The following is a 13,469-nucleotide window of genomic DNA, read 5'->3' as shown; positions in this document are numbered from 1 at the left end:
CAACATCTAGTGCTCTCCTCTCATCCACCAAGCTAATCATGGCTATCATGCTGGTTAAGCATGATTTTCCATTTGTAAATCCATGATGATTACTGCCAATCACCTTCTTGTCTTTCATGTTATTAGAAATGGTTTCCAGATTTAGTTACTCCATCAACTATTCATTACCTTATTAATGAATCAGAAGTGGTACCTTCTTATAGCATCCTGCAATTTTATTGACTGCTTGTCTTCAAACCATTAATTAAGTCAAACTTTGCTTTGGTTATGATATAATTAATCTAAAAATCAATAGCCGAGAATGAGGCACTAATTGGAAACATGTCACATATTCTCATACGCTGAGGCTACCCACAGGGTTGTAATCCTGTCTTGAAAATAAATTATACATGAAATTTCTGGAAGTGTTGCGGAAGGCATGTCAACTCTTCAAATAAGTACTTTTGGCCTCAGTGGTACTGGCAGTGTTTGGAAATAAAAGAAGGAATACATAGCTGCATCTCTTGCAGTTTCCAAAGTACTTATCTCTCAATTCTTTGCAGATGATTTTTATTTACATTTCATGAATGAAGCACTGGGGATCTACAAGACCATAGCATTTTACTCAGAAATGAATGCATGATCAGCTTTGGTGGAGCTTTGAATAGTATAGTTAGCTGGTTTAGTGTAGTTACCGGTTAGTAACTAGGAGGTACCTGTAACAGATAAAACTACCAGTTTTATCTGGTAGTTAGCTACACTTTAATAGTGTAGTTAGCTGGTGCCGGTAGGAAAGCTTTGGGAAAGCTCATCTCTTTGCTTCAGAATGTACACAAGTATACCTTGTGTAAAGCAATTCACATCTGCTTTTTGTAAATTCTCTCCCTGTAGACAATGGAATTAAGCAATTTTGCACATAGGTGTAAAGTGGGGGCTGTTTCTGAGCAGCTTGAGGCCCAAAAGTTCCTTGGCTTGTGAACACTTGGGGAAATCTGTTATTTTCATTTCATGCTTATGTAGAAGTAATGGTGTGCTGACTCTGCATATCTCTGTATTCTGTACAGTGGGTAACACCCACCATTCTTAGCAGCTCTTGGATACATGAAGGATGCAGTCCTTAAGCCTGAACTCAGAATTGTTAACAGCCTCAATGAATGAGGCTAAAAATACCATCAGCAACGAGTGGCTTCACTTCAGAGCAGTGCAGTAGCAGTTACTGTGTAGTTTACTACATCAGAAGTGGTTTGCTGAGGTGCTTTTAAGAAAATAAAGGAATTAACATTTACCTGAGCAGCTAAAAAGGATGGCCCTCTATTTTTAAAGGACAACATGGAAGAAAGTACAAAGGTGTGTTAAAGTTGCATGCTGTCTTGAATTTGCAGACCAGAAGGTTTGTCTGAGTGAAGACAGAGATTCCAGCTAAGGTGTTGTGTGAAACTTTTCCTCTGTAACAATCCAAAAATTACACCCTGTGCATTCCTGTGAGGAACGCCTGATTTCAAACAAGTTGGCTGGAATGCTCAGTCTCTTGAATATAGATTCCCAAGACTCTTAAGAACCATAAGTTGTAGTTCACAGAAAGGAGGGATGGGATAGCTCCCAGTTGGCAAGTAGTGACTACGCCACCTGCATGTCTTTACTTGTCTCGAAGCGAAGCAGCATGTTTTAATATAACATCCTTTTACTTGTCAGTAGAAAAGCTGAATAGAGTTGTCTACTTCTAAGAACATCTTTAAAAAGTCCTAAAGACTACAACACTGACGAACTTCATCATGGGTAGGATCTGCACAGCATGAGTAGCTTGAATAGACACATTTAAAAAAAAAATGCAGATAATATTCAGTAAGTAGATTATTTTTAATTGAATGAAAAGTAGGAAATAAAAATACCTAGATTGATTAGATTACACATATTCATAAGTGATACCCATCTGACATAAGGTCCTTTTCCTTATTTGAACTCAAATGAAATGCTGAGTGTACTGAGGTAATTGGAAAAAATCGCACTGGCTTTAGAATGAGAGGACACTGAGAATTTCAGGCAGGATTTGAGCAAATCTTAGAGACATGAGGATGCCATTTATAGGTCCCTGTCTTTTTTGAAGTGATATATTTTACTATTTGATGCTAGCTCTAGACTTATAATTAGTTAACATAATTATATTTACAAGGCTGATGTATTAAGCAGATATTTTTGCTGTTAGTCAGACTGATAGTTCCAGTGGCTGTATGTGATATTTTCCAACAACAATTGTTGCCCTTGTTGTGCAAATATGGCAATTTAAAACAACAGATGAACAGATGTTGTTCTATAACAGGAAGATGGCAATGTTTGTGGAAGTGTCAAGTAATATTATTATAATCTTCATACAGGTATTTAAACATTGAAAATGAACCAAGTCCACAAAGCAGCTGAAAAAATTAGTAACTTCGTGAGAAGGGTTATGTTTTGTCTTCAGACATAATTCAAGCAGCATTTATTAAACAGCATAATCACATACCTCTATAATTAATAAATAATTTTAAAAGAATCCCAGCAATCAAGATCCTAGTAATTTGATGAATGTGTTTAGGCTGTTGTTATCTGTTGTCATGTCAAGACATGACTGTCCCACATGCAGCTGAAATGTCAGGAAAATGCTGACTCTGTGATATAGCTCAGTCCTTATGAGTATTGAGACCAAAAGTAAACCAGAAGATTCCAAAGCAGCTACTGTTGTTAAGGAGGACAATGGAGTTGCACCCACAGTGATTTAGACGTATTTCTGTTAGCTTTTGCTGTCAGGAAATCTGTTTCATGCCTATATCAAGGTGGGAGTCTAAAAACTAGAACAGCTGCTCAGATGATTGATTTTTAGGAAGATGAAAATTACCATAACATTTCTTCCTTTCTGCAAAGGAAAAAAATGGTTTTGTTTTATCAGCTCAGGATAACATAGCTGTTTTCGTATGTATTCTTGTGAACAAGGCAATGTACTTGACAGTCTACGTCAAGGTACCAATACGTGCTTGTAAAGGATAACTTCTAAGAAGCTAAAATCTGGAGCATATCTGAAGATACTGGTACTCAGAGTAGATCTGAATTGGAGTAGGACTAGAATTTACCCCTAGAGGCAGAGAACAGGTTATCACTGATTTAATGAGATGAACGTAGTCTTCTATAACATCCTCAATAGAATGGTTCAAGTCACCTGGTGAACACATATCTGCTAAGAATAGTTGGAAAAATTAGTCTTTTAAAATGACCTGTCCTGGCTCTCTGTGAGCAGATTTGGTCTCTTAGCTCTTTGGCTGACTGTGTCAAAGAACACCATGAATCTTTGCATTGCTTCTGCTGGTCCATCCAAGAATAGAGCTTTACTGCAGAGAGGTCATGCCTCATGCAGTCAGTGAGTCTTGCAAAAGAAACGCCAGTCCAGAGTCCAGGAGAGAGCTGGCAGCAAAGGGAGTGCTAAGACACGACGGAATTGCCATACTACAGCTGCTAAGAGGTCCTTCTAATTTCCTGTGTCTGAGGGTATGTTTGCATTGGTTATTTCAGGGAGATGAAAGGAAACTTATTCATACTCTGAGTTGAAAAAAAAAAGCTGTGTGACTGTGTTAGACTTGTACCTATGGAGAGCCTGGATATGGTGTTGCAGGCAAAGCATCACACTAACATCATCCTTTGGTTTTCCTTTTGCTCAGAACATGGGTAGAGTGGACTTGTGCCAAATTAAATACACAGTGTAAATATACTCTTAGATTCTTCCATTACAGGTTCAAGAAAACCCTTATACTTCTCCAGTTCAACTAAATGCTTATCATTCTATTTCCTCTAAAGATAAGCACACCAATAGCTCCATTTACCAAGTGGAATAGAACTCAGCATTATATTCTAAAATAAAGTGTCTTGGAGCTGATCTTGGCGATATACTTTCTTTTTGCTTATCCATAAATTGATCACTTCCTCTACAGGATAAAAGAAAATTTTAATTTAGAGCTATCATCCAATATGGTGTTGCCAGGTGCTTCAAAGGAGGATACAAAGTACCCTATAGCTGTGGAATAACCTGCCTCAGATTACAATTTTACCCTATTCCTTAGTCGCTAGAATTTGGTTTACACCTGCCACTAATACATTCCATACTTTCTCCAATTTTGGTAGCATTAGCCATTATGACTTTGAACACTCAAAATATTCACAGAAGAGCCAGTAGTTCTTTAAATTTACCAAATTCCTGACTTCCACAGTTTACTTAGCATTTGAGAAAGCAACTTCCATTTTAGTATTCTCCATCTCCAAATTATGCTGAACATGTCCTTAGTCTTGTGTCATGATTCTCTAGATGATGAAAAAAAGATGATTCTAGTCTATCTTCTCTAAGGCTATCCATTATTTTATATACAGTGTCACATAAAGCCGTCTCCTATTGCTTTTGAAGAAACTGTTTATCTCCTCAGGATTCCCTGTGATGCAGACTGATACAGAAGTTATTTTTCTCCTTTATGATGTTTCTGTACTCCTAAATGCTTCTTTCAATCCCTCTAGGCCGATAATTTCCTTACAAATTTTCTACTTCCAACATATTTTAGAATTCTATATTCTTTATATTTCTTCTCATCTAGAACATTCTTAGGTCTCTGATTTTCACTTTTTCCAAATTTACTTGCAAGGTTTACTTCCTTTCAGTGAAGGATACTTCCTTTGTTAAAGTAATTTTCCTAATTTGCAAATGAACAATACTGGCTTTTTACTTTACTCTTCTACTTTTGGAATTATTAACAGGTTAACAAAGTTTAAAGTTATTATTTTATGAGGAACGTCTTTGAAGATTTATTTTCTCAGCTGGTTACTGTTTGAACCAAGTCTCACAGAAAAGAGGATGGAATTGGTGATGAACTTATTCTGTTTCCTCTCCAAGAAAAGAATAGAAGTCTAATTAGAAGTATGAGATGAGTCATGGGCACATGACTAAATAATTCTAGAAGTGATGTAGAAAGACTTGGAGTATTGATCATTTGGAGGTATTCTCTGAGAAGAGGTTTCATATCTTCATGTGACTTCACCTAAGCATATGGGATACCAGCTTGCAATACAAGCTGGCAGAATGAATAAAAAGAACTTGAAATTGAAAGATGGGAAGAGAGCCTGAGAAGGAATCATATAGATTCTTCATTTAACACCCAGGGCAGGGGGAATTTTGGCTTCAGGAAGGTGGTGGCAACAAATATAGAAAATAGGATCTCAAAGACTGAGGAGTTCGACTGGAGTGGTAATAAAAAAAGCAGTAGAGTCAGTAAGAGAATGCCAGGAACCTATGCAGCAAAATAGGGGATCCAAAAACAGTGAGAAATTAAAATCAAACTTTATGGAAATAATTCTGTTAGAATGGAATTGCACCAATGATCAGAGAAGAGAAATACTGAGTGAAAGGTGTATAGTCTTCATAAAAGGAAAAAAAAAAAAAAAGAGAGAGGATGATATCCTGGTGAAAGCCAAAATTACATTGGAGAAGAGTTGTAAAGACAATGTGCAGGGAACTATGCAGAAACCTGCAGTAGGATGAGGTTACCTCTGTTTTAGTAGGGAAATACTAACGGGAACAATTTAATGATGGGGCACTGTGGCTCCTAATATGTAAAAGAGATAATAAACATACTAATGCCTGTTGAGTTCTGGACCCAGTAGATTTCTTCAATACAGAGTCTATTTGCCAACATACCCTGGCCTTTGTTTTGATAAAGAACAAAGACATCCCTGAAGAGCCTGTCATAGAAAATAAGGTTGTATTGAAAGCAGATGAGATAATTTTGTTTAAATTAAATGGAAGAATAAATAAAAGAGACATAACTAAGAAGGGAGTTTGCACATTTTGATAAATAAAAGAAGCTAATTAGGAAGAAGTCAACTGTATTGAGCAGCTTAGGGACTTGAATGTGGAGGAAGATTGGCATTTCTTCATATTAAAGATACAAAAATATTCTCTGGAACTTGCATCCAAAAGAGGGAAAAAATATAAGGAAAAGTTCCAGATCTAGCTGGAGGAAAAGGTGTCTCAGCAAGGATACCAGGGGCGAGAAGTGAGGCTAGAAGGAACAGGAAAATATATGTCCACCAAAGAAAACTGCTAGAGAGAGCAAAAATGGATAAAATGGGAACTGAAAAAAACCCTAAACTTCATTGGCTTTGCAAAGACTTCTAAAATGAATAAAACGCCCTTTCACCACATTAACAAAAGGAAAAAGGAAAGAGGAGTTAATGGGGGAGGGGGAATCTGAAAATCAACTTAAAAATGGCTGCCGGTCTGAAGAAAGATTTTGCTACAGTTTTTAATAAGGACAGTAATGGTGGGCTTGGGGACAAGGCAGGCTGGCAGGTGAGGAATTAACATATCTACAATAAAGCAAAAACGTCAGAGAGACTGAATATACTTGATGGCAGGAATTTTTTAACATCTGTTAGAGATAGTGTTATGGGTTCTGAAAGGACAGAGAGCTACGTGTGGGACCTGTAAAAAGGGGCTGAACGTGTTCTCTGGTCCTCACTGCCAGTAGGGAAGTGCTGATTTCTCTTAGGCTATGGCACAGAGCTTGGCTCCCACATGCATCCCTAAGAGCAGTTTTGCCATGACTCACCTGCAGCTCTGGTGCTCTCACACTTTACTACGCATTTCCTCCTCCCTTGCTGTGGTGCTGGCACAACTGCTGTTTCTTTTTGCATGAATGGTGCTGGCAATAAGTCAGAAAAACAATTAGTCAGGGAGTAATGAGAAAACTAAAACAGTGTTGCCACCTCTGGAAGATTCATTTGTCTACCATAGAGTATGTGCTAACATGGCACTTGTATTTAAGTTGGTGAATCGGCTGCAAAGGAAGAATGAATCGAGAAATCTTTGGGCTTCTTAATCTCATCTTAATTGTAGGCAAGGCTGCAGAAACAAATTTGGAAGGAGAGGCAAATTAAAGATGCAGGTAAAGACAAATGGAATAAAATTCGATGTGAGCCTATACAAAGTGACTGTGCCAACTAATCTGATCATCTTTATTTAATAAAAGCTGGACTTGGACTTTCTGTACCTGGGAGGTTGCTCCAAACTGATCTAGCCTTGGAAGCACATATGGTAGGGTACCACACACAGTCTGTTGCTACCACTGCCTGGATGGTGATGAAAGAAAATTGTTGGACTGGAGGGAGATAACCTACATTGAACTAATTTTGTCTGGTTCAGAAGTATTATGTCACAAAATGTAAAGAGAACTAATGACATTTTGTGATAATACAAAGTTGAGAGCCCATATGGATACAGGGAAATGTCAAGATCTTTTTTTCCTTGAGGACTAAAAGAGCAGAAAGTGGATAGAGTATAATAGCATGAGGTATGATGTCAGGTACTGAAGGAATAATAATTGCGTGGACTGAAAAGACAAAATAAAAAGAAGAGCTGCATTAGCAAGTGACTGCACCAAGAAGAGTCACCTATATGATGCTATCACATAAAAGGAAAATGTGGCTCCAAGGCATACCAGGTCCATTTTGTCCATCCAGGGAAGGACAGAACAGAATAGAATGTTAATATTATTTTCTTGAAGGTGTTGGTGGTACTTCATCTGCATTACTGTGAACAGTTCAGTTTTCTCATGTTCAAGACAGATTAATTCAGCTGGGATAGGTGAACTGAAAGGCCTAAAACAATCGGGGAAATAGAGAGCCTCGTTAATTAGAGGGAACTAAAAGCATTTGGCTTGTTTATCATGGAAAAACAAAGGTTGAGAGGTAAATATGTATTTATTTTCCATTAATATGGCACAAGAGTTCTCACCAGCTAGAGAAATGATCCATCCAAGTTAAATGACAATTAGAGTTCTACAAATAGAAATATCCACTATAAATTAGCAACTAATAAGCACAAAGTTAAAATAAAAAAATGTTTGAACCATAGTATTATTACAAAGAGATAGAAGAACTTTATTTTAAGCGTTGGGTTCAATGAACTTTTGTGAATGTTGAAGTCATGTTCCCATGAATTTCTTAGTATTGAGCAGCTTCAAGGCTAGAGATTCTGAATGTGAGAGAGAATGTGAAGGCCAAACACACACAGTCCCAGGGCTAAGAAGTCCATGGATCCAGGGTTCAATAAGTCAGGAGTACAAAAGCTGTCCTCTATCCCAGTTGACAGGAATAATAATAGGGGAGGAATAAAGGAGAGAAAGAGAACTGGTGTGGCCAAAGAGATGAAGAATAACTGAAAACAGCATATAACAATGGAGAAAACATACCCTCAGCTATATTAGAGAGAAATGGAGTGAAGACTACAGAAAGGGAAATAGCATGGAAAAAGAGTACAAGACTTGGTTATATTGCCGAACGTGTTTATTTAGTAGACAGACAAGTACAAAAATTACAATTCTATGTGCAGGAATGTTTTATTTCGTACAGATGTACATGTGAGAAGTATTGTCCATCTCTACAGCCACACACACATTAGATAGAACTAAACATGGAAATATGCCCATGTTCTTACAGGTAAAAGAAACATGAATTTTGATTTAATTTGTCTTGCAACAGCAAGACAACCTTGCCATTCGAATGGAAATCACAGTCTCATCATACTGTGTTAGCTGTTATATATAGAAAGGAAAATAGTGGAGAGAGTGAAGAGGGTTGACATAATGCACTAAAAATATCGCTTTCTGCTAACGTCTTCTTTGGCAGTGCACCAAGGTTAATATTAGGCCTTCTTCCAAAAGTCAAAGGGCCCCAAGTCCTCACTACTCTTTGAAATGATATTGAGTTAATGTGCCTAATTCTCACCTCTCACTGATTTTATGCTGGCTTTAAGGCCAATGAAATACAAATGGTTTGCTTATCTCCCTCCTGTGGGAGATGCCTTGCCAGTTCTCACCTTCTGACTTCCTACCGAGTTCTTACCCCAGCCCGTAATGGTATTTTCACAGCTATGGCTATACAAATGTATCCTGAAATTCTTAAAAGCATCTAGTGGTTTTGATTGACCTGATGCACCTTCAGGATACTTGGCGATCCAGCAGTGGTTCTTGAGCACATGTAAACTTTAGCATTTCAAAAGTTTAGCACTTTAAAAGCTGCCTTCAACTGGGCATGCTTAATTGAAGACATCCAAAATCAATAGTCGTTTTTGAAAATTCAGAACACATTTAACATTTCAAATAGAAAGACAGGCTAATTTATTTTATTATTTCCATATACAAAGTTTTATTTAATTTTGTAGTGTGTTGGACAAAATTCCTCCCCTCCCAAGTTACAAATTATAAAAGCATTAATTTCTGTAAATTAAATCACTTTTAGAGATCAGAAGTTGCTCAGCCTCTCACAGAAAGACTGGGTGCAGTTATGTAAGAAGACAAGCATGTTGATTCATACCAATTATGCTATGCATTACTTGGAAGAGCCTTCACAAATTTTCCCCTTCCCCTCCAAAAACAAATTTAAACGTGGGAAAGAGGCTTCTGTATGCGATGAAACAACCCTTCTGTTGTAAGGCTGGCAAAATTCCCACTGTTTAAGGAGTGAATGAACAATCTCTAAAAGCACCAGTCCTACCCATTCTCCTTTTCTCTCCTGCTGAGCATAATACTTACCAGCATAAAGGCTAATAGGTCATTTTATTTCACTCCATTCTTGTGCCTCATATTAAATAACAGAGTTAAAACACATTTGCTTTTGATCATGCTTTAATTTTAAGGAGAGTGATGCATACATTGTTTGCAGCTATCAGATTTCTCTGTAAGGCCTAGGACAGATAGTGTTGGTAAATCCTAGAAATATGTGGAAGCCCTGTTTTGCTTTCTGAAGGGAAGATTACTATTTGTACTAGTGAAGTGGGCAGAGCTGCTTAATTTATTCCTCATACACCTGTGGCTTATTTGAAGTCCCAAACTCTCATCCTTATCCAAGAAAGTCTCTCATTAGCTTCTTCAAAGAGAATTGAGTGTTCATGGTGCTACCGCTCTTCCTTTTTTCTTCGGTCATCTGGACCCCCTGTCTCTTGTCACAACCATTCCACTAGTTTCTTCTTGTCCCTCTCTGACATCCCTTATTACAAGTCTAACTCCTTTGATGACATTTTTCCTCACCATTTCACTTTCTACCCCACCCGCTCCCCTTGCAAGTACGAACATGTTGTTTCTGATTTGCTCAGAAAGGAAAACCTGTAAGCCCACCTGCTTGTCCATCTTCTTTCCTTGTCGGAGGCTAAGGGCTCCCAAGCAGTGCCTTACCTCTCCACCACCTCCCCATTCCCTCCATCACTCCACCCACAGAAGTTTGCAGTCCTCTTCCACTCTGCTCCCTCCTTAAGAAATTTGGTCTGAAAAGACCTCTGTGGACCTTTACTGAACTATCCTCTTTCAGCTTCATCTCCAGGAGCCATCTCTCCCTGACGGAAAACTAACAAGTGGCAATTTAAAAGGTATTTAACTTTATGAGGATTATGCAGAAGGAACTCCCTGCTATTCTTCATGGCGCTTATCAAAGATGAAGAGATCCTTGGGACAGGGTCAGTACATCACGTTAAGGATGATCCTAGAAGGAGATCAATTAGGTATTTGAATTAGGTAAGAAGACCACGTCTACCACGTCTTATTTCAACAGTCTTAGGATGCCACAGAGCACTTCGATCAGTATCGTGAAACTTATTCTTCCAGGCATCACTCTCTTCCACTCCAAACCCTCCCCTCTGCTGTCGTTTGAACGAAGGAAACGGTTCAGAAGAGAGCCCCACTCTTGCTCTCCCCTCGGCCGGGATTTGATGCCGCGGGCCGGCCGCGCTCTCCAGCGAGAGCCTGTTCCCTGGGCGCTCGCCCCTCCGGAGCCCGGGCGCCAATCCCTCCGGGAACGCGCCTTCCCCCGGCGCCGAGGGGGCCGGGAGGGCGCTGGGGACCCACGGGGGCTCCCGAGGGAGCGAGGCGCGGGGGGAGCTCCCTCCCCCGCCGCGGCGGTGCGCCCAGCTCCGCTCCGCTCGGCCGGAGCAGCGCCCGCCCGCTCGCACCCGGCCCGGCGCTGCTCGGCCGCCACGGCCCCCGCTCGGGGAACGGAGAGCTCCGGCTCCCGGGGGTGCCGCCTTCCGCGGCTCGGCACCAGGTAAGGCTTGACCGACCTCGGTACGGCTCTGCTACTCTGCGTGGCGGCTTGGTTCCCTTGCATGTACAGCCCAAGTACAAGCCAAAGGACCGCGCCTCACGCCCCGAGCAGCTCCCCCCCGCCATTTCTTCCCTTCCTCACCCAAACCACACTTTCAGACGTCCTCAAGTTGGGCGCTGCTCCGTGGGGTGTGATCGCTCAGCCCCACGTAAATGGGACCCGCCGGCATCCCTCGCACGCAGTTAGCCGTGTAACGGTTAGGGAGAGGAAGTCTCATCCCTCTATAAACTGCTTCTGTTCCTAAGCATCATTTAATTTAAAACAAGGGCGAATGAGTGCCTACTTCCAGTTAGCAGGAGCTCTAGTCACTGCACGTGAAACACGACAGCGCTCGGGAAGCGACACCCATTAAAAAAAACACACAGACACCACCCGGGAGAGACAAGTGAGCAGTCCTCCCTCCTTCCCCTTGGTGAGGAAGCACCCCGCTGCCCCTTGGGCGTGCAGCTGGGCCGATGACACAGAGCTCGCTGGCTCTGAGAGCGCAGGGGACGTTGTGCATCTGACTTCCCTCAGCTCTCGGCAAAGTTTTGTTACCCCGACCTGCGTGCGCATCGCAAAACGATGGCATTCGAGATCCGAATAAGCGAGCAGTTTCGGGAACTGCTTGGTGCTATGAGAATTTTAGTAGGTACACCACTATTTCGGGGGTAGCACCTCATTCTGCACCAACACCCACCAGCCAGCCGAGTGCAGGTGTGCGAGCAGCAGCCGAACTCTGCGCATCGGGTAACGACCGGCAACCTGCAGCATCAACAGGGTGCGGGGAAAGAGAGCATCCGCATGCAGTGGGCCGTACGTGAATCAGATAAGTTGGCCGGGAGGCAAATCCGAGAAGTTGGTGCTAACTACAGAGTTTTGTAGTTTGAGACACGTGTAACTAGCCCAGCAAAGATGAGAAAAGAAAGCAAATAGGTTTAGCAAATAAAACACGCAGAGCCGCATTTTGGCACACGCAAAGAAAAACTACAGACACGATTCAAGAAAAACACTCCACTTTATTTGCTGCTTTCTGGTTGCAGGATATTCGGTGAGGAGACAAGCAGAAAGATGATTTCGTGAAAGACTGTTGTGAACTCTGATGAAGACTCCGGAGCGTGGGCTGAGCCGCTTTCCCACACATGCACAGCACCTCATCTTCAGAAGTACTCTTAGGCAAGTTTTAAAGTTCCTTCTTTCTTCCTCTGACCGTTTTGGGCACGCTCTTTGTCTCCGGTATTTTAATCGAATGACACCGGTTCCCCTCATCAGCAGCTCCATAGAGACTACACAATGCCTCATTAAGAGCCACTTAATGACCTGCATTCCCCCCTTGAGGGCTAGGGCAGATAGAGCACAGGCTAAGGGGAGCGCAGGTGTGCTAGGAAGGACTGCCACAGGACTGAGCGTTTGGAGGTCCCTGCACACATTATGGGGCAAGCACCGATAGAGGGGGACTCCTTGGTCCCCTGCCTCTAGCAGGTGGCCCGCCCGGACTCCACAAGCAGGCTGGTCTCCTCAGGGCAGCTAGAAGCGGGAACCAGGGTGCCCGTGGGGCTCTGGGCGCTCGTTACCACCTGCCGCCGCCGGGGCGAGTGCCGGGGCTCGAGCCCTTACCTGAGTTCCTGAGCTTGCGGTTCTTGAAGACGGAGACGATGACCAGCAGGTTGCCCAAGATGTCCACCACGGTGGTGAAGATCAGCACGCTGGAGAGCACCGTCACCACCCAGGCGGGCCGCGGGGCACCCGCCGCCTCCCGCTCCGCCAAGCCGAAGCGGCCTCGCCCACCCGGGTCGCAGCAGTTCCTCAGGGAGCCATTCTCCAGCATCGCTGATACCCAGCCCCTGCGCTGCGGCCGGCTCCTCACGCTGACCGGCCGCTGTCCCGGCACGGCGACCCCGCTGACTGGCCGCGCGGGAGGGCTTTTAACGGCCGCGCCGGGCGCGCTGCCCCTCCCGCTCCCCAGCGGAGCTGGCGGGGCGGGGCTAGGGGCGGGGCTAGCGCCCCCTCCCCCCCGAGGCCGTACGGGAAAGCCCGGGGGCGGGCACTTCGCCTGGGCCCCGCCCCCGGCCCCGCCCCGGCGCGTGGCGGCAGTTGAGGGAGGGGGGCGGTGGCGGTTGGCGGGAGCGGTGCCCCTCGGCGGGGTCGGGGGATCCCGGGCTGGCGGGAGGGCGGCTCTCGGTGCTGAGGGGCGGCAGGCGGCCGCGGCGGGGAGGTGCGGGGGCAGGGCCCAGGGGCAGCGGAGGCGGCCGTGCTCGGTCGTCCCCGGTGACGGCTTCCATGGCCGGAGAGCCCGGGAGAGCCGCGGGGACAGCCGGTGGCGGCGAAGCCCCTCTCCCTCGGTGCTGCTC

General features: G+C 43.4%; 1 protein-coding gene across 1 annotated transcript in view; it reads right to left on the bottom strand.

Moving 5' to 3' along the window:
- MTNR1B (melatonin receptor 1B) overlaps positions 1–12,946 on the bottom strand; it is a 31,684-nt gene extending 18,738 nt beyond the window's left edge. The window contains exon 1 of the mRNA XM_050908677.1: positions 12,736–12,946. Coding sequence (XP_050764634.1) covers positions 12,736–12,946 — 211 coding nt within the window. The remainder of the gene's footprint in view (positions 1–12,735) is intronic.
- Positions 12,947–13,469: the final 523 nt, after the last annotated feature.

Source organism: Gymnogyps californianus, chromosome 1, assembly GCF_018139145.2.
Source record: "Gymnogyps californianus isolate 813 chromosome 1, ASM1813914v2, whole genome shotgun sequence".
In the NCBI taxonomy this organism is placed as follows: domain Eukaryota; kingdom Metazoa; phylum Chordata; class Aves; order Accipitriformes; family Cathartidae; genus Gymnogyps; species Gymnogyps californianus.
Note: the sequence above shows the minus strand (reverse complement) of the source record. Positions and strands in the feature narration are given on the sequence as shown.